The following is a 22,151-nucleotide window of genomic DNA, read 5'->3' as shown; positions in this document are numbered from 1 at the left end:
TCGGGGGAGGAGAGACAGGAAATCGTGGCAGCGGCAGCTTGTAGAGGCACTTCCGGTGGCAGCAGAAACAGCCACAGATTTGTAAAGGCAGCTGTCAGTTGCCACAGCTGTTTAGGGGCAGTTGCCACTGCTGCTACATGTCATTTGGCAGAAGCTTTTGTCCAAAGATTTGGACTAGTTTTTGAATGTTTACTTAGTTGTTATTGTTCTGGGGTATGGATGGTTGAGACCCTGCGTACAGCTATGGTGGTGTTGTCCCTTCAATCAGTTTTATTATTTTCTACTTTCTGTGCTTGTATGATACTGTATTTTATTATATGAATTACTAAATAAATATTTTCTCTACTAAATATCCAGTTATATTGGTTTTCATCTGAAAACAAATGTTCAAGGGGTCAAGTTAAGCTATAATAAGAATTATTAAATATTTCATGGATCCATGCCATGTTAATTCTTCTATTTATGTCTACTGGTCATTTATAAGATGTGCCTGTGCCACACGTCAGAATCCTAACAGTAGCCAAGAAAAAATAAAATGTCTCAAGTATTGTGTCCTAATAGTGCTTATTTATTGTATATTTTGAACTGCGTTTAAAAATGATATTATATTTGGATCTGTACCTTCCTGTATTATATAACAATCTTATAAACTTCCATAAACCATATATCTCATTGAATAAATCACAAACACAGGCAGCTGTATATAAGCAGTTAGGCATCAAAGGTAGATGTCTTTTAATAGTGTGGGATTTTAACGCAGCTATCCTTAAACCGTAAATAGTGTTACATTTTTGTGTAAATAGTGTAACATTTTAAGCCAGCTTCCTTTCCACATCAGTTGCAGTTTCTGTTAACACCGGAAGTGCCTCTCCGAGCTACCGCTGCCACGATTTGAGCCTGCCCTTACTCGAGAGGAGGTTCATTTTACGCACGTCTACGCAGTTCACGCTATTTACAGGGAGGGGGCACTAGCGTAGGCAAACTCTTAGCTCTGACTAGCAGCATTTGCTAAATCAACGCCTTCTCAGGAAACAAAACAATATAGACTCGGCTTGACGGCGTGCCACGAGCAGAGACCGTCTCTCGACACGACAACGCGTGAGTATCTCCTCTGTGTTCCTCCGCGCCGGCAGCAAAATGGTTTAATTTGGAAAAAGAACGCGTGATCCACAGGCGACTGCGGTGCTGTGAGCGTTTCCCCTTTTGTTTAGCGGCAAAGGCCCCTCTGTTTGGGACTTGAAGGGGGGCCATGTTGTTTAGCCTCCCGAGTGTTTGCTTAATGTTTTAGCTCACACAGCACCGACCGGGCAATTAGCGCCCGCTAGCCCCCCTCACGTTAGCCGTGTCGGCTTTGTTGGCTCGTTGCAAAAAGCCCCTTCGGGGTTTCCAGTCGAGAGAGGAACTCGTCCGCCGCCCGACACACGAGCTCACGAGTTAATTGTAAGAAAATGGGTGCATTTTGCGATTTTAACTCTGATGTGTGGCAATAATAAACAGCAGGCCCGTTGCGGTTAACATTAGCTGGTTAGCTAAGGATGTTGCTAATGCTCTCCACTGTCTTGTAGCATTCGCTTACACTCAAACATGTCCGATTGCTTTTGGTGTAAATAAAAGAATTGTCACAAAGAGTGAAAGACGGTTAAAGCACGAAGTATTGACGGTTGACAATTTTAAACCATCATTGCGGAAAACCCCCCAATTAAAACCGCAGAGTTAGCTCACTTATTAGAAGCGGTCCTGCTGGCTAGGTGAGCTAGGCTAGTTTAGCTAGCGTGCTAGCCGGAGGCTCGCACCCCGGTTTTCAACAGCGAGCGGTTGATATCATCTGATGTAACGTCGCAACTGTTTTAATTATTTTAAAAGATCACAAATGATGTTATTGTGGCTAAACGATGTTCGACGATCGCCCGCGACTCCCCGTCTTGTCATTATAACGTTACATTGGTGGTAGCGTTAGCTTCATGGTCACTCGCTAACACCAGGCTCGCGACGATACCTAGCTTCCTTTCTTGTTAAATCAAGACCTCGTCTGACAGTCACTTGTTTTGTTATTGGTTTTCCCCCCCCATAAAACAAACGATAAATTAATCTTTATGCTCAGGGTTAATGTTGCGTCTCTGGGCGGATAATAAAAACCGATATTCAAGTTATCATCTAGTGTCGTTATTGCACGGAATTAGTAAAACAGCAATTAGTCGTGTCCCACGTAGGAAATCAATTGTATTTTAGTTTTCTGTGGGTGCATCCTTTTCCCGGGGGGTCATTTGAAAATGTTTGTTTGTTCAATTGTTCACAGAACAGTGGGTTGTCAAGGCCACATGTTCTGAGTTCACAACTTGAGTCAGGTACAATAACTGACTTGTTATATTGGGTGTTACATTAATTACAGACACCAACTTAAATCAGTGTCTCAGTTATCAGTTATTTGTCAATTGCTTTCAGGAAGTCTGTATATATTAGAATGCAGGACAAGTTAATGGATATTGCCGCTCAATGGGATGAATTGACATGTTGACTTAACATCCAAGTTTATATATAGATCCTTTGTTTGGTGAAAATAATATTGTGATAATTGATATAGGTATATTGCCCTGCTGTACTCTAAACTAAATAAAGGTCAGTTTGAATTTCAACTGGGATTTATTAACCCAAGTGTCACGTTTTTTTTAGGCTTTCCCGTGGAATGAGCATTCCATGCAGCATCCTAGGTATGAATGACGTGGCCTGGCAGGAGACAAGAGGTGGGATGCTGCATGCAAATGGTGCTCCTGAGACTGGAGGTGTAAGAGTTCACGTTGGAGGACCGCTAACCTCAGTTGTAGGAGCTGGACAGGCTCCTGGAGGCACTCATTTACAAGGCATGGACCGAGTAGCCAACCCCACCCCAGGTACCCCGCAGCCTATGCTGAGTGGACGATCTCAGGATGACGCCACAGTCGGATACTTCTTTCAGAGGCAACCCGGAGAGCAGCTCGGCGGTTGCCCTCCCAGTAAACACCGTTGGCCCACTGGAGATGCGAATCATATTGACCAGGTAAAAAACCATTTGATAGGAAGACTTCTCATCATTTTTTTCGGGCTTAAATATAAATTACTTTTTGTATTAATTTGCTGCAACTTATAACTGATCTCTGCGGGGTCTTTCGGTCTCGGGTGCACAATGTAGGTACAGCCTCTAAACATTGTTTACAGGTAAAGTTTTCCACATGCACTGTTATTGTCTTGTGATTTAAACCAGGTGCCAGATATTAATTAATTACCAGTTATTCTAGGTTTTTTATGTTCAAGTTGGAGCACATTAAAAATGTCCTTGGCTTTTGCCTGTAGAGCTTAATGCAGTGAAGTGCATCATTCAAAGGGCGAAAAGTTGAGTACACACAGGACAGCTAACCTGTTTGTCACAAGCTGTGTTGAGACAGCTCTGTATTTTAAAAAAGAAGCAAAAACAAAACCTTTTCATATACAATGGGCAAAACATGTGAGACCAGTGCCGTGGTCACTTCTACTACACAGCAGGGGTGAGATCAGTAGTGCTAAAACTGGCCTAAATGTTGTAATATCCTATTCTTTGGTTGTAGTTTCCCTCCTGAATTAGACGGGATCTTCTTACTTGTACCTGTTGCAACACATTAAAACAAAAGTAGCAGAATTCTCAACCATAGGAGAGAATCAGAATAGAACCTGTTAAATGAACAATCTTTTTTTCTGAAACTCTACGTTTTCCTTTTTAATTCGGGGCCAAACAAACACAAGTTCATTCATTACAACTGATTCTTTGTGAATTGAGTGATTTCTTGAGTATCTACAGTCTCTTAATATAGTATTTTTATAGCCTTCATGTTGTAATTGTAATGAGCGTGTTCGAGTCGGCTATGGTGAGTCTTTTAAAGTTGATCAGTTGATAAATGTTTGGTTAGTCCTGTTTAACCTGCTGGTGTTACATGTTCTACAGCCACAGAGCAAATACATTAATGAGTAGAACAAGTTATGGTTAGGATTTATACTTTTACAACTGTCACAGATGAGTTCAGACAAACGGAATATATGAGAAATGTTAACAGTCAGAGAAAATATTTATCGACTGGCCAAAGTAACCCAGTCAGCTGACTAGTGACCATAATAACCGAGCTATCTGCAGATTTCCAACCCAACAACAGTTTTGGAAAACATCCAAATACTGATGTGTTGTCAGATGGTTATGAGAGGATGAGAAAGTTGCAGTTCAAATCCATTCACTACAAGTCTCATTTTCCAAGTGTTGTTGTATGGCAATTATTTGACCACTCACAGAAATGTTGAGGATTATGTCTGGACATAACGCTCACTTCTTCAGTGAAAGTATTTGCTTTTTCTCGTTACTGTTTGATTTAACATTAATTGTGTACTTATATTGACTTATTTCTGTCAGTAGCCAGATAAAGTAAAGATTCAGTACTCAAATATTGTGGGTTTTCTTTGTGGGGGGGGGGGACTTTATATTGAATTGGCTTTAGTGGCCCTTGAAATGTTTTGGCCTTTATACTGCACTAAAAGAAAATGTGTGAGGTAAAACACATTTGGTTCTTCGCTGCAATGTGAAGAAGGAATTGAAGTCTTTGTACAGCTTCTTATTCAAAGTCTTTCATCTGGTGCTTTTAGTTTACTTTTTAACGATCTAATGATTTTTATTTAGAAGGTATTTAATCAAAATTGCTCTATAACATTTACATTTTTTTAAACCAGTTTCTTCTCTTTTTGTAGACCCGTCCTTTGGATGAAATGAACTATGACTTTCAAGCCCTTGCATTGGAGTCGAGGGGCATGGGAGAGGTAAGAAGGTTTTGGCCTGAACTTTAATCTTTCTCTTTATTATGGTACAGCAATAAACCAAAATTGTTTGTGTGAAACACCCGGTCTTGGCTTGAATCTGTCTCTAGAACATCTGTAGATTGCTGCGTTGTAGAGAATAGAGTAAGCAGCAACAGAGCAGTTATTGTGACTAATGGAAGAGTAGACGACAATGGGGAAAGCTGCTCAGACACAAATCAACTTACACTTTGACAGTGTCCTGTGAAATTGTGATAGTGAAGCATAAAGCAGTATTTCACATTTCTGCATATAGGGACAGTGAAGAAGTCTATTATAATCCAGAGGTGAATGTATCTACACCTCAGCAGATATACGCTTAGCTTGGAGAACTAATGTGAATTGCAGGACACGTTAATGATTAAGACTTTGAATTCACCTTGAAGCTGTCTGAGGGTGGCTTTGAGCTAGGTTAGAAGCTCCTGTGTTTCCACAGCGTTGGGCAGCATTCATTACATTTGTACCCCAAGTGCAGAATAGCAAACTGGAATTTCTCCATCAAATATACAGGCATAAGTCTCCATACTCAAAGACAGGAATTGGTGGAGTGAGCTTAGGTTACATAAATTGTAACCTAACGACCAAACAATAAAATCTGTAAAAATAATTGATCCACATTTACATATCCCTCAGATGATTAGAAAATGTGTACACTTTTATTTTCAGCTCTTGCCTGCAAAAAAGCTTTGGGATTCTGATGAGATGGCCAAAGATGGAAGGAAAGGGATGCTCCTTGGGGAGGAGTGGAGGGACACTGCTTGGGGATCATCTCGTGAGTGGCTCTTCACCCTGATTTGCATGGTTGTTTTTGTCTGACTGGGCTTTTATCAACTTTTACCTTTTTATTTTTCTATACTCAACTGTTGGATATTTAATCACTACTTTTCATTCAGATCATTCAGTGTCCCAGCCAATCATGGTGCAGCGGCGACCAGGCCAGAGTTTCCATGGCAATGGCGATGCAAATTCTGTGCTTTCACCTCGCTCAGAAGGTGGAGGCCTGGGTGTGAGCATGGTGGAGTACGTCCTGAGCTCCTCTCCTGGCGACAAGATGGATGGTCGCTACAGAAACGGGGGCTATGTAAGTCAAATTCACTTACTTATATCTAACCTTTATCTCTAGTATTGCATATAGTCTTATCTAATACATGTGTGAATACAGGGTGGAGCAGACACTGACCAAGATGGGAGAGAGAAGAGTGATGCTCAAGAGAAAATTTCCCCATTTGAAGAGGACAAGAGCCCAGAGATGAAGGTGGGAGAGGAGATTGATCCGGCGAAAGCCAATGGAAGAGGCCTATTAAACGGCATGGACAGAGACTGCAAAGACTTCAAGTAGGTTTCCCCTTCTACCGTAACACATGCCTGTATTCAAATTTTTTTTTTTAATTCTCAAAAAAGGCCTGTACCAGAAATGTTTTTTTTCCGGATGCATCAACCCTACTCGACATGCCGCCTGGGGCAAACTTTAATACTCATCTAGCAAATATGCTGATGTGTAATGTATTTGCTTTCCCAGTCCAACACCTGGAAGCCGCCAAGCTTCCCCCACAGAGGCTGTGGAGAGGATGGGCCCAATTCAGACAGGTTTAGAGATGATGGTACAACACCACCCCCATGCTCTCCAACAACAGAACCCCATTCAAAACAAGCCTGCTGAGGATTTCCAGAACCAGGAGCAACAGAACATGGGAAGTATGGAGCAGCAGCAGCAGCAGCATCAGCAACAACAGCAGCAGCAGCAGCAAGCCAGCGTTGAGTCCCTTCAGTTTGACTACGCTGGGAACCAGATTCAGGTGGACTCCTCAGGGACTCCAGTCGGATTGTTTGACTACGCTCAGCAGCAGCAGGTCTGTTGAAACTCAGAACAGGTATTTAGAGCGCTAACTGTAAATTTGCTTAACAGACTGTGATGCTTTTTTTTGTGCTCTTTTTTTTTTTTCCTTAGTTGTTCCAGAGAACTAATCAGCTGACTGTTCAACAACTCACTGCAGCTCAGCAACAACAATATGCCCTGGCTGCAGCCCAGCAGCAGCATCTTGGTAAGTCACGCTGTTTGTCTCATTCAGTGTTAAGTACAGGGTGTCATGTACTACAGTTAGAATACTTTAGATCTCAGGATGTTTAGATTTAATATGGAAATATTAATCACATGGCTGTTTTCATATTACCCAGCTGGCCTTGCTCCTGCATACCCTTACATCATTAATGCTGGCCCCCCTGGAACCGATCCCTACACTGCAGCTGGGCTGGCAGCCGCAGCCTCACTTGCAGGTGATCACACAGCACATTTTCTGATCATGTTATTTTCTCAGTTTAATCTTTCGCGGAAATGCAGGTGTGTTTTTGATGATCTGTTTTCATCAGTTGTATAAGATGTATATGTAACATCAGAATGTTTTCCTCAGGGCCCACAGTGGTTCCACCACAGTACTACGGTGTTCCTTGGGGTGTGTACCCTGCTAATCTTTTCCAGCAACAGGCTGCAGCCAATGCCAATCATTCAGCTAATCAGCAAGCCTCCAATCAGGGACCAGGGCCAGGCCAACAACAGGTAGGAATATATATATATAAATATATATATATATAATTTAGAAATGCAAAAAATTCTAATAATGGTGATACATTTTCTATGGGATAAAAGGATAACTTAAACTAGAAGACCAGTATGTTCCAACAGAGTGGTTCCCTCTGTCTGCTTACCTGTCAGGTCACAATCTTGATAAATGGAACACTCATGAAACTGTTTCAAAGTTTGTAGGGACATAGTTTTGAGCGTCCACAGCTGGATGCATGCAGCCGAACTGGTTGAGTTTCAAAGACATGTGCGTTTGGATAAAGTTGATGTTCTTTGGCAGAGTTTTGTCACCAACAAGACCACGCTCTGACCGAGACAGTGTTATGCAGGCATGTCTTGTGGTGAGTGAGCCAATAGCTAAAAGGCTGACAATTCATTCAGATGGAGAATTCGTAAAGGAGTTGCCTTTTTGAGGCAGGGGATAAAGATGTTCCAAAGTGTCAGCTTGTCTCAAAGAACCATAGCAAACCTGGTCACTGATATAGCACAAAATAATGAAAACGCCCCCGAATTACTCAGCATTTGATATGAATTACTGTTTTTGCAATCCTGGAGGTCACAACCAAAGGTGAGAATTTGTTTAGACTTGCTGTTAAAAACAAAACCAGCTGCGAGTAGCTTTATCTAGACACCTCACGAGTTGTCGGGGGCTTTATTTTCGGACAATACTCTTGACAGCTTTTAATGAAGAGCTTCAGCCGCCTATAGGTTGAATAACATTATTGCCTTCTCCCTCAGGTAATGCGCACAGGAAACAACCAGCGACCTCTTACGCCCGGGCAAGGCCAGCAAAGTCAGCAAGAGTCTCTAGCTGCAGCCGCTGCCGCAAACCCTGCGCTGGCATACACAGGAATGTCTGGTTAGTACACCACTGCACCCTAGCACTAAGCCAAAGATGCTATCAACCAAACACAGTTATCTTCACAATTAACACTTGGGTGTTTTTATAACTCTTGAAACAATTATTCTACATTGAGAGAGCACTCTTTAAATATATGCTCTTGTTCGCTTGTAGATCTATTTTAGTTCATCTTTGTTCAACCACAATTATTCCACATTAAAGATAGTGTTCTTTCTCTAATTCCTCGATAACCAGTAATGTTTAATTGGTTATCTTTTTGTGTCATTTCCTCATCAGGTTATCAGGTGCTGGCTCCTGCTGCTTACTATGACCAGACCGGAACTCTGGTGATGGGCCCCGGTGCCCGCGCTGGGCTGGGTGGCCCGATGCGTCTTGTCCAGACCCCTCTACTCATCAACCCTGCTGCTGCTCAGGCTGGTGCGCACTAATCCATCTAACGTGATAATTTTTAATATGTGGATACAGGGCTTTGGTGACGAGTCTAAACTCATTGGCTCTCATTTTAAAAGCCCCTGTTTTTTTTGTGATTTAAATTCTGCCAGTGTAAATATTAATGCACCAGGGTTAGACAAAACTTTGTCACTGGCTATCATTCTGAGGACTGTGCCACTTGAATAGTATCAATGTGACTTTGTAGTCCTTTTTAAACTAAATGTCACTGATATAATTATATTGTATGAAAGCCACACAGCCTCACCTCCCTCATACTTAATTATTACCAGTCTCAACCATTCTGACAGTCTCTCCTTAAACCCCCAAAACTGACCTCCCTCCTCCTGTCAGCAGCGGCGGTGTCTGCATCTGGCGCTGGAAACATGTCTGGTCCTCCAGGTAACGGGCTTTACCGCTCCATGCCTCAACAACAGCAGCAGCAGCAGCAACAGCAGCAACAACAGCAGCAACAACAACAACAGCAGCAGCAGCAGCAACAACAACAACAGCAGCAGCAGCAAGCTCCCCCGCAAAGTAGCGGCCTGCCCTCCAGCTCATTCTACGGCTCTGGAGCTGTCCCCAACAGTTCTCAAAGCAGCTCCCTTTTCTCACACACCTCAGCTGGTCCACCACCGAACTCCTCCCTGGGCTTCAGCAACACTGGTGGCTCTCTTGGCGTGGGCCTAGGCTCAGCTCTTGGAGCCTTCGGCTCATCTGGTCAGTGACTCAGCCTCATTTTAATTTGATTAGAAACATTTAATTCATCTTTTTATTCTTACACTTGCACACGTTTCTTTTCCTTACAGTGTCCAGCCCTACCAGTGGCAGTGTAACTCGCAGGGATTCCCTGTTGGCAAGCTCTGACTTGTACAAACGCGGTGGCAGCAGTTTAACTCCCATTGGTCAGCCGTTTTACAACAGCCTTGGTTACTCCTCACCAAGCCCCATTGGCCTTACACCGGGTCACTCCCCACTCACTCCTCCACCTTCTTTGCCCTCCTCCCATGGATCCTCTTCAAGCCTTCACCTCGGTAAGCTTATTTATGATTATTGGAAGTACTTGAATATTGTTGATTTTTTTCACTTCAGTGTAACAATTAATGGTCATTTAAGATTCTGTTCCACAAAGCTGTAACCTCCATCTACTTAAGTTTCATTATTGTGGTCATAATTGTAGTCATTTTGTAATCCTAGGTGGCCTGACAAATGGCAGCGGCCGTTACATCTCTGCAGCACCTGGAGCTGAGGCAAAGTACCGGAGCGCTGGTAGTACATCCAGTCTGTTCAATTCCAGCAGCCAGCTGTTCCCTCCGTCTCGGCCCCGTTACAGTCGTTCTGATGTCATGCCGTCCGGACGCAGCCGCCTACTGGAAGACTTCAGAAACAACCGCTTCCCCAACCTCCAGCTCCGTGACCTTCCAGGACACATGGTGGAGTTCTCTCAAGACCAACATGGATCCAGGTGGGTCAAATTCTGCTCTGTTCAAGGGGAACTAACTAAGTTGCTATGCCAACATCTGACTAATTTTTTATTTAAATTCTTGATTCCAGATTTATCCAACAGAAGCTAGAGAGGGCCACTCCAGCTGAGAGGCAGATGGTGTTTGGAGAGATCCTGCAAGCAGCATACCAGCTGATGACCGATGTCTTTGGGAACTATGTCATTCAAAAGTTTTTTGAGGTTTGGACTGTTAAAGTTCATCCTGGTGTTAATTCATTCTCGACACAAGTTAACACTTTACTCTGTCTGTATTTCATGCAGTTTGGAAGTGCCGACCAGAAGCTGGCTTTGGCAACACGTATTCGTGGCCATGTACTTCCCCTGGCTCTGCAGATGTATGGTTGTAGAGTTATCCAGAAAGCCCTGGAGTCCATTTCCTCAGAGCAGCAGGTAATTGTAAGTGAGATTTCAATTCTTTTGAGCATAGTTTTTGGTAATCTTACCTTGTCTATTCTTAACTGTTTCTTTTGTTTAACATTTGTATTTTTTTTACTGTGACATTTGTTAAAATGTTGTCTTTGTTCCCTAATTTTCTCACTTTAGAGCGACATTGTCCGTGAGCTGGATGGCCACGTGTTGAAGTGTGTGAAGGACCAGAACGGAAACCATGTGGTACAGAAGTGCATTGAGTGCGTGCAACCCCAGGCCCTCCAGTTTATTATCGACGCCTTCCAGGGCCAGGTGAGTTTGTGAAGAGAAGAGGCTCAGCTGCCTGTCATTGTCTGTGTTATCTCGTCAAGTAGAACAATTATATTCAACTGCTAATAGAGCTTCCTCAACAATTCTTTGTAGAGGATCATTTCAATCTTCTAAATTTGAATTGTAAAGATTCTAACAATTCACCTTATGGCATAAATATAATATCTGTGACCTCCTCGTACAGGTGTTTGTGTTGTCCACACACCCTTACGGCTGCAGAGTGATCCAAAGGATTTTGGAGCACTGCACCCAGGAGCAGACTCTCCCCATCCTGGAAGAGCTGCATCAGCACTCTGAACAGCTGGGCCAGGTGAGCACATCTGTCTCCAGTGTCCCTCGTGTTATGCTAGATGTGACTGATCATTGTTGAGATGTATGTGGTGTCACTGTATTATTGCATGTCTCCTTCGTGTTTGAACATTTCACATATTATTTTATTATTTTAGCCATGTCATTGTTCCTGTGTTGTTAGTGGTCTGCTAAGTGTAAAGTGTAAGGATGAATGTAATTGTACTGTTAGCTGTCATTACATCTGACATGTGATTTATTTAAACATCCACCCTGCCCCCCTCACTTATTCCATCTAGAAATATCAAGGCGTATCATTGGAGATGACACCCAAAACATATTATACAGTGTCCCGCGATGCACTGTTCAAGGTCAGAGCAATTTGCCTCTCTCTCTCGCGGATGTCCCTGTACTCCCTTCCTCTTTCTCCCTTTTTTAATCCTGTCTTTTTTCTCAAACTCTCGTCTTTTAAAGGCCTTCTCCTAACCCACTGAACTATCCTTTTCTTGCCTTTCCCTTTCTCTTGCTTAATGCCACAGAGAATTCACAAGGCACATGCTCCTTATTGCCTATAACATTTCCTGATCAATTTGTTTTACTGTTTACCTCCCAAATTTCACTTAAAAGTAGAGGATCACACTGAAGTGTTCATACGTGGTGCTCAAAAACACTTGTAATTTGACTCATGCAGTTGAAGGGCTCAAGTTAAATGAAAAAAAAAAGCTTTTCTTTTAAAACAGATTGACAGGAAATGGGTTTGAAGGCCAATGCTTTCCAATTAATGGTCAGATATACCTGCCAAACAAATTACTCTTAATTATCCAATGGAGAGTGGTGTTATTTGTTGCTTGGTCAGGTGAGTCTTTGCCTCCATCTTGTCGCACTAAAATTACACCCATAACTGTATCACCTGTTTCTGAAGGGGCAAAGATGCTATTGGTTGTGTTGCCTGGTCAGCAACCCTCCAAACCAGCAGCATCAGTTTTGTCTGACCTTCCTCAGTGATGACCTATGGGTATTAAACGACTACAAATGGGGGTGTCACTCAGTCGTCGACCTATCATTGTAGTTCTGCATGATTTCTCTCACACCAATCAACACCAATGGTGAAAACTAGTGCATGAGTATCGATCAGAGTGAAGGGTGTCACCACCCATTGTTACTTTCAAGTGTTAAAATGGCTGTTTACCCTGAGCTCACACACTCCACTGCCTCCTGCAGGATCAGTACGGTAACTACGTCATTCAGCACGTGTTGGAGCACGGACGACCGGAAGATAAGAGCAAGATAGTGGCGGAGGTTCGAGGAAAGGTTCTTGTCCTGAGCCAACACAAATTTGCAAGGTAAGTTTTTGTTGTTTTTGCCAATTGTTTTTTAACGCTCTGGGAGAAATTAAATTTGTACTCCCTGTGGGTGATCTCATCGCTCTCTGACAATACACCATTTTATTCAATGCATTGTCCCAACAAGTATATTCAATTAGCAGTGTCATGTAACAAACCTAATGTTGTTCCAGGTTTTGACACCTAACACTGTCCTCTGTTGTTACTAAAGTCATTCACGATTTTTCAAATTCACTCCTCGAAATTGGTAAACAAACATTCAGTCAGGTTTATTGTGAAATCAACTGTAGTCAGCTTTCAGCGTTTCACATGTTCTAATTTGTCCCACCACAGTTTCATAAAGAACCAGACTTTTTTTTTTTCCCCATCACCCTCAACAACAAGAGATCTCTAACTTTAGATGTGAGCAGTGTTTGCCACTCGCAGTCAGACCTCATAGTTTCATCTGCAGTTGTGGTGTACAATGAGGTTCTCTCTCTCACACGAGAACTTGTCTTTCACTCTTGGGCCTGTGTACCTGTCACTCTGTATCTGCTGCAGGGGAGAGTGACCTTCATGCGCGTGCACCCCCGTAACCACACTAGATTGAATACATTTTGTGGGAAACACTGCTTTTGTTTCTGCACTTACTGAAAGCTGTGTTAACCCATACAGAGACCGGAAACATTGATGATGAATATTAACCAAACAGCTACAGATAAGAGAAACATGACATTTAGTTGACCAAACTCACTGCTGAAACCACCTAAAGGAACCTGATACTGACCTTTTTGACCTTTTGAAAATAGTATATTGTCCCTAAATTCAATTTTTAAGTTTTCCCTCTTGAAAATAAGAGAATGGACTGATAAAATATCTAGTGATTACGTACTTATACTAAAGTTTCTAAAACATGCTCCTCAGCTGCAAACATTACAAATGATTAAATAACTTTTTGAAACTAGTTGAGTAGTGAGTATTTTAAATAGATTGGGACAAATTCATCGCTCTAATTAATTTGGATCACAGGACCTTATTTTTTGTTTGGTTGCACCTCCTGTGGTATGTCACGCTACCTTGCTTCTGGACCTGATCCACCCTAAGAAAAGATATTTACCCAACAGCTTTAATTGAGTGGAAAGTTTACAACCACCAAACATTAGTTTAGCAAGGCATTAAAAAAGTTTCCAGGGGGAACTATTTTCAGTCTGTTATGAGCCTTTTAAACATTTTATAAACATGATCCACCAAATACCAACCAGTCTATCAGGATTTTCTCTGGCTGTTCATCAGTAGGTCTCCATCAGCTCGGTAATGAATTGGTGTGTGTTTGAATCAAAGTTTCTCTCTCTGTAATTCCTCAGTAATGTCGTTGAGAAGTGTGTGATCCACTCTTCGCGTGCCGAAAGAGCTCTGCTGATCGATGAAGTGTGCTGCCAGAAAGACGGGCCTCACAGCGCCCTCTACACAATGATGAAGGACCAGTATGCCAACTATGTTGTCCAAAGAATGATTGACATGGCAGAACCCGCTCAGCGCAAAATCATCATGCACAAGGTGGGTTAACTGCTTTGGACTAAAGGAACATTTTGTATGAGGAAACTGTTGAAGTGTATGTTTTCTGGGGGGGAGTAATGAAATAAGGTTTGAGCGTTAACTTAAACACTCAAATGTTGAACTGTTCATTCGTTTGATGTCAATCAATAATGCAACATTTTAAATTCCTCCATACACGAGAGAAGCCAATTTAATTAATGTTTCCATGGGGAAAATTAAGGTTTACCCGAGAGTTATCTCGCATGTAGGACCTCTAATGGCATCAGAGAACTATTGATCACTCTGCAGCTTTCAGACGAGAGTAAAACCGCTTCAGGTTGCACTGACGCATGAATTAGAATCCAGACAGACCAGTTTGAATAATGCATCAGAGTATGTGAAGAGCCATCCAACCTCAAGACACTGCATAGGAAGTCAGAACACGATGAAACGGCTCTGGAAATGTTTCCAAGCAGGAATGATTTTATCTGGCATTGCAGCAGCTGTCGAGTTATCAAAATGCACTGTTTCAAAAGCTTCATAGCGGTGTCAGATTGGACCGATTCTAGTTTTGAAGCCTACCATAATGTTTTGATATCTATTCTCTTCCTGACTTAGCTTTCAAACACTTGAGTTCCAATCCTGAAGTTTTTACAGTTTTGAAATATATATATATATATATATTAATTATACTCTGTATATTTGTGTAAATATGCACATTTCTTTGGACATGCCATATTTAGCTTTTTTCTCTCTAGCCTCTGTTGGACTAAACTTATTTCAATATGTCTACCTAATCAGACAAGATTGATTGTGAACGCTGACCTGTTCCCCCTCGTCCTTTTCAGATCCGGCCTCACATTGCTACTTTGCGCAAATACACCTATGGTAAGCACATTCTGGCCAAGCTGGAAAAGTACTACATGAAGAGTGGATCTGAACTGGGTCCTATCGGGGGCCCTGCGAATGGCCTCATGTAGTCACGTCCACACCCTGGACCCCCTGAGGAAGAGGACGAGCCCCAAACCCCCTGTTCTGTGAGAGATGCTCCTTAGCCATAGGGCCTTCGACACCCTCTGACATCCCATTTTTTTTTGGGGGGGAATTACCAAAAACCATAAAAAGACATGTCAACATCACCTAAGAACGCTGTGACAACTGACCCCTGCCACTCTGCCACCCCTGGTGCAGGTCCCCAGCGTGGCCCCGAGGGTAAACAAAGTAAGCAGGCCGCTATCTTTCTCTTTTTTTTTTCTTCTCTCTCCTGGGTAAAGCACAAGCCCATTGTTAATGATGTAATTGATGTATTTGAATGATTTTCATATTAACTTGTACATTTAGTTTTTTACCTTGTAAATTCTCTGTAGAAAAAAAATAATCTTATTACACATTTGCTGAAATTTACAATTCTTACAATTAACACCAGCAAGTGACTTTATAAGGCGAAAACTGAGAGATCCTTTTAAAAACAACAATTCCCTTTTTGTTTTTGTAACATGACTTGCGTCAACTGTTCTGATTAAATCTTGGCAATTTACTATTTGTATATTATCCCATGCACAGTTAAAAGTGTTTTCCCATGCCAAAGCAGCTGATGGATTAGTTTAAATAGCACTACATAGTATGAGTGGACGTTCACTCCATCTGAAGGTAAGTACTATGTGTCACGTGCCACAGTCATTAAGGGTCTACGAGACCAGGTTGCGAGCTTGGCTTTGGGGATTGGTGCTATAGTCTAGGGTAGTGTTATCCAGTGGTGGTGGTGGCTTTTTCTTGCCTCTGTTTCCAGGCTAAGTGGGGAGGGGGGGGCCGTGGGTGTTCCCCAGCAGCTTGTCGTCTGCCTGATGTTTTTTGGTACTAAATAAATATTTCAGCCTGACAAATCTGAGCTGCTGCATCCACTGAGCCCCCACTTGAGCCGTCTTACTTTTCCCTCATCCAGGTGATCGCTCGGGGGGGGGGGGTTATGCAAGATAAAAGCGACCATTACCCTCCAGAAGCAGAGCATGAGGTTTGGTTGTACAGCGGGTGTGAAACCTGGTATAACCTTAAACATGAGAACAACCGTACTGGGGAGCTTCTTTCTTTCTTTTTGTTCCTTGGGAATAGTGGGGTGGGAGGGGTATGCGTTGGCATGCTGTGACAGGTTTTAATCCTTGGAATGATTTTTTTTTTTTTTTTTTTTTCCTTTATCACGTTTTGTGTAACATCTTATCTGTCTTGTAGTTTTTTGAGATGAACACTGCCCTAGAAAACAGTATCTTTACGTACTGAATAATCATCTCTTGCGTAGTAGTAGTTTAACAATGTATAGCATCTTTATGTATGAGTAAATTGTTGCTTTTGGGCAGGGGGCTTTGCACCGATGATGGGACCCCCACCGCCTGAAGGACGGAGTAGTGAGCTTAAATAATGTCGTGAAGTGAAATGAATTAGAAGCAGTGGGACAAGTGACAGAAAGGGATGTTGAAAAGATTTTTTTTTTTTTTTTTTTTTAAATGGTCCTTTTTGTTTTTTAATTTGTTTCATTTGGTTGGGGATGCAAGTGCATTGGTGGAGGCCGGTGGGGCCATCGAAAGCTACACGACTCACCTGTAATGCTCGTAATGACGGCTTCTTTGCTTCATATGAATAATTGTAGAATACATGTAGTATATGTGCAGTTAATAAGTGTAAGATTATTAGTTTAACTGAAAAAAAAAACTTGTCTAGTTGTGGTGTTTTGACAGGCCTTGCTCTAAATTTGTAGTGATGCTTTTTATTTCGTCTGTACAGTTGTACATTTGTAAACGTTTATGCTGTAAATGGGATGTCTTTTACACTTTTTGGGGGGGAAAAAGGCAAAAAATGTGCATTTTGATGTGTGTATATTCATCACTCCTTCCCCCCTGAATATAATATGTATACAGTTTTATTTGATCAAGTGTAATTTTTAAAAAAGGTAAAAAAAAACAACTTTATGGCTTCACAATCTGGCATGTTTTTTTTTTTTTGTTTTTAATCTGTTATGGGAAAGGCCAGCCTCTATTTGTACCAGAGCTGTAACATCCACTGTTGATAGTCTTTCTGATGTGTGACAGTTTAAATAGGAGAATTAAGAAAAAAACACTCTGTACTAAAACTGAGGCTGCATTTAGTCCTCTCTGCTACCATGGAAACTTCACAGGATATGACAAGAATTATTTTTGTACAGAAGAGTGCTGTATTTTGGAACAGCTACTACCTTGTAAGCAAAAGCAGTGTAAAATATTGTCAATTATATAAATATGAACATATGAGTTTTGTCACACTGTCAAAGTCATGTACATTTTCAGGTGGCCTTATGTACATTTCCAGATGTTAGATGAAGAAAACAAACTCATTTTTGGAAGCAGAATTGTGACTATGTATGATTAAACTGTTCTTCTAACATTTGACTCCCATTGTTGTGGTTTGTCCTCGTGTTTCGGTTTCACATCATATTGATTAAAATCTTAAAAATGTACATTTTGGGAATTTAATAATCCAGAATGTGCAGAATAGAGGAGAAATTGTGTCGTGGTATAGTTCTAGAAAAACTGTTAATGTGTCAACCTGATAAATACTTATTACTGTGTTCCACAAATTCTGCAGTCGTAATACTGGTAAATTATCATGTGTGTATATATATATATATATTTACTTTTAGGATATTGTGCTGCATATAACTTCATGTTTTACTCAACACTTACTCAAGTGTATCCAATGTGCTATTTGGTTAGTGGTTAAGAAATATTTTATTGTTGAGGAAAAACATATTGATACAAAATGCAAACTACTACTTCAGTGTTCACTGCCTTTTAAAAAGGAGACAACCGGCTCATCACTGGTGCTGCTGCTTTTTACAGCCACACGATTGGTTCACTGTTCATCAGCTGGATGAAGGTAAAGGGTTTCAGATGATTGCAGTAGAAATTCACTTCAACCTGAACCTTGACAACACGGATGCTTCAAGCAGCTTGAGGACAAGTCTGGAAAATGGAGTTGAATCACAATTTAAAAGTCAAAGGCAAACGTTAAATCAATATAAACAGTCACATAAGTATTTCTTATCCGATTAATCGATGGAATACTCGATTACTAAAATAATCGAACGCTGCAGGCCTACAGCTTACAAATAAACATGATATTATGACTAAAATAGCTAAAGGCACTTATGTAGGTGTGACAGTGAGTAAATGGGCGGGGTGTGTTTGTGTGTCATCAGTAGAGACTGACGGATGAAGACGTCTGTATGTGGATGTTTGTGAGTGAGAGAGAACGAGCTCCCATGCGTGTGGCCCTCACCTGAAACATGAGCAGGACCTTCACCGCAGCTCTGCTCTTCACTCTGGTCTCAGCTCTTCTCCTCAGGACCTCGGTGAGTCGATTTATTCCGAGTTTTGAATCGGGTGTTTTTCATGGAGACGGGAGACGTCACCGCGAACACTTCCTGGTATTAACGCGTCAACACGAGTCAGATTTTTTTAAACTCGGAGTTTGAGGTTGAAGTGTGAAACGTCTGGTTTGTGTTATATACTGAAAAGAACAGTTGAGTTTACTTCCGATAGTCTGAATTTCTGAGTCACTTCAGGAATCCCCTTTAAACATTCAGGACAAACTGCATGCTAATGACATTTAAAGCTATTCATTATTCATTCATTAACTTAACTGGAAACACTTGAGTGCATTCAGTATTTTCTATAAATTAATAATAGTTATTAAACTTTAGACGAAGTGTTGTAGGCAGGTAATTCATTATAGTAATTATTTCTGTGTTAATTAATAATAGTAAATTAACTTTAGACACAGTGTTGTATGTAGAGAATTAAATATATTCGTAATTTTTTCACAAGACTTTCTACTCATGAAGGAGATATGAATAATATAATAAAGACAACTGAGGATATATTCAAGCAGAGGACATCACCCGTCCCATCGACTTGATTTGACTTCTACTCAGTTTGGGCTCAGTAGAAATCCTTTATATTAGAGGAGCAGAAAACCAGTTATTAGGGCCCGAAGTGAGAGGCCCTATTGAAATTGTTTTACATATATTTTAATTAGATAGAGAGATGAAAAGGGAGACTTTATTCAGACAGAGTAGCTGTCTGTCGCACCCAAACAGTTGAGCATGGTTTAATACACCTTTAATTACTTTTTCATTTATTTATATATATATATATATATATATATATATATAAAGGAGATTATTAAATGACTGGAGTGGGCCGATAATTGAAGGGGCACCCCACAGCCAAGGTCATGGTCCCCTGATACTATTGAAAATGTTAACATAGAAATGTCTCATTATTGTCCTATTTGTGGAAGTGTCTAATTCTGAGGTCAAGGTTGAAATACCTTAAAATAAATCGAATCAATTACTTTGATCCCAATACTTGCATTTATTTAAATACATTAATAATAGCATCACCAGATGGATATCATTACTGTATATATTCTGTTCAAATTGCTTCTCCCAATAACGTCTGTGCTCTGGCTCGTTTGCTTCTTTGTCAAAGGGGTGGAGGGCCATCATCACTTTAATTGGAGCTATATATTCTACTCATGTCTTTTTTACTGGTGATAAACGGAGATCACCTGCGTCAGTCGATCAGCTACAGCCGGTTGTTTGGAGCGTGACTCCTCAACGGGACTTTGTATCTAGAACATGATTCAGCTCTTTATTGCCTTTTCAAGGAAACAATGTTGATAAGCTTCCATCGCAGCTCATCTGTTTTCATGTGTCCTAACAACAGGGCAGGAAGCAGCACAGGTGGTGCTTTTGTTCAGACGTCTTTCTTGAGTTAAAATATCTTTTTTCCCTCTGAAATCAGATTGCCACAGCTGCTGAAGACACTGAGGGATCAGGCTATGACCTGGACACGTCTGGTTCAGGGGATGGGTCAGAGCAAGGTAATCCTTTGTGATTCTTTGTATACTTGCTTTAATATTGTCACACAAGTTATGAAGAATAATAAAAAAAATGTCCTACACATAATGGCTACTGCTGATGTGCTTTTTTTTTAATCATGATATTTGAAATCATAATAGTTAGGGTTAGGGTTTACAGAACATACACAATGATCATAGACTTCATATCAAGATGGACGATATGACAGTTACTCAAAAGTTAAGCCAAAACTCGATCACCTCCTGGTGGCTGACTGCAGTATAGCTCATAAACCCTGCCTTCATCAAGCTAGGGGAATGCGACATGTCCACATCAACTTTGGTTTTAACTAGTTATTAGATGATAAAGAAACCATGTGACATGTCAAGTTTATTACTAAGTCTGACTCGTGATTGGTCGAGCATGTCCATTTATATACACAGTCTATGATCATGATGCACTTTTCCTGGTATGAATCTCATTATTATTTCCAAAACTACTCATGCTCGCTGTTTTCCGTCTCATCAGATGAGGTCACCTACGTCATGGATCGTCCCGGCAGCGAGGAGCGGCCTCTCGACAGACCTCTGTGGGCTGACAGAGACGTGAGGTCAGAATACGTCATCGTGCCAAAAAGCAAGAGCTTCTTGGAGAACCCACAGATCGTCGGAGGTACTTTGCCCCATTTTATGCAGAAGCTGTAAAGATTGAAATGAGCGACGGCTGCATTCCATTCAGCCGCCCCAGTTATTCTAACTCAGTGATTTATGTCCACAGGTATCATCGCAGGAGGAGTAACAGGGATGGTACTGGCATTGATACTGATGGCAATATTAATATACAAGTGGCGCAACAAAGATAACGTAGGATACTTTCAGGGCCAGCAGACACACAGGGAAGGAGATGATTAACTCCCCTGATAAACTATCTCACTGATATTGATGTTATCCGATATCTGCAGCTACATCAAATGTGTTCTGTCCTCAGGTGTTTGGCGGAGAGAGTAGGGGTGCAGAATGCAAATGTGTCCACTGTTTATTGGTATTTATTAATTGATAGGGTAACATATGAAAAATTGTCAGTTAAGACTAGATTACTGTTATGTTTGGTGTCGTTTATTAAGAAACTGCTGCAGCTGCCAATGAGGCCACTTCTTTTGTATAAATTATTTGTGGAAATCGGATGCTGGGAATAATCCTACTTGTCCAATAGTGACCTTTAAAAAACTATTGCTTTGTTTGAATCTTTCATTATGTATCTTTCAGCACACATTTATGTAGCACTTTATCCTAAAATGATAAGACCGAGAGTCACATATGCAGGAAATGACATGTCATAATAGGAAACAGGTTGTAAATAATAGAGCAATAGATAATAATAAATATCCCGTGTATCAGCATGAGTTAGGGGATCCTGTTGTTGGGTTTGTTGGTTCACTGTCATTCTGTTGTTTATATTATAAACACCAAAGTCTTATCTGCTGAAGGACTGTGACGCACTGTGTGACGGAGGAAACCTCAATTACTGAAATATTACTTTGAATCCAGGGAAAATTATATAAGGTTGTGCATTAAATATTGTTTACAATGAGGTGATGATACATAGATGCTCTAATGTATCACATGTTGACCATGCTCTGTATCTGCTATAAAATATTTAATGTTTTTCTATTGTATAATTCCTAATAAATTAGTTATATAACATTTAATCCTTGATGTCTTTTGTTTTATGTACAAACATCGAGAGTAGACTGCACAGTGTGTATTAGTTTGTATGAATTATTAATTATTAGGCTTGAGTAAGTTGATTTAGCACAAAGTTATTTATTGAAATGCACCATGTTAATGCAGGTTTAAACTGTAATAACTATGTTTAACTGAGGGTTCTTCTGTCTGTAAAGTGAATAAATGCAGCAGTTATGGTGAAAAGTTATTTAATGAACACTTGCAATGACGTCAAGGTCACAATGTCACCACGCACTGGAACATCCTACACACAATTAGACAATCTAGTCTTCACACAAATCTCTTATGAAGCTTCAAGCAGACAGCTGCCCTGTCCGGGGGGGTTCTGCTCCTGCTGTCATTGTGGTCTCCTGCCCATATCTGATCGTACAGTCACAAAACTGAACATCCTAATCAGCCGGTCTTCTCCTCGGTGCCCAGGGGAGATGAAACTGAATCTGGTTGTATTTCCTC

The 22,151-nt window shown here is 41.1% G+C and overlaps 1 protein-coding gene and 1 pseudogene across 1 annotated transcript; both read left to right on the top strand.

Annotated features, from left to right (window-relative positions):
* The window catches only part of LOC133973934 (apolipoprotein B-100-like), a 36,267-nt pseudogene extending 18,793 nt beyond the window's left edge, over positions 1 to 17,474 (top strand).
* An 806-nt stretch (positions 17,475 to 18,280) lies between these two features.
* Positions 18,281 to 21,661, top strand: LOC133973989 (syndecan-4-like). The gene is made up of 4 exons (XM_062412072.1): positions 18,281 to 18,441; positions 19,898 to 19,976; positions 20,482 to 20,625; positions 20,731 to 21,661. The coding sequence occupies exons 1-4, from the start codon at positions 18,376 to 18,378 to the stop codon at positions 20,862 to 20,864; spliced, it is 423 nt and encodes a 140-aa protein (XP_062268056.1). The 5' UTR covers positions 18,281 to 18,375; the 3' UTR covers positions 20,865 to 21,661.
* The last annotated feature ends 490 nt before the right edge of the window (positions 21,662 to 22,151 follow it).

The sequence above is a fragment of the Platichthys flesus genome, chromosome 18, assembly GCF_949316205.1.
Source record: "Platichthys flesus chromosome 18, fPlaFle2.1, whole genome shotgun sequence".
NCBI lineage: Eukaryota > Metazoa > Chordata > Actinopteri > Pleuronectiformes > Pleuronectidae > Platichthys > Platichthys flesus.
The sequence above is the reverse complement of the archived record's forward strand: the minus strand, read 5'-3'. Positions and strand labels throughout refer to the sequence as shown.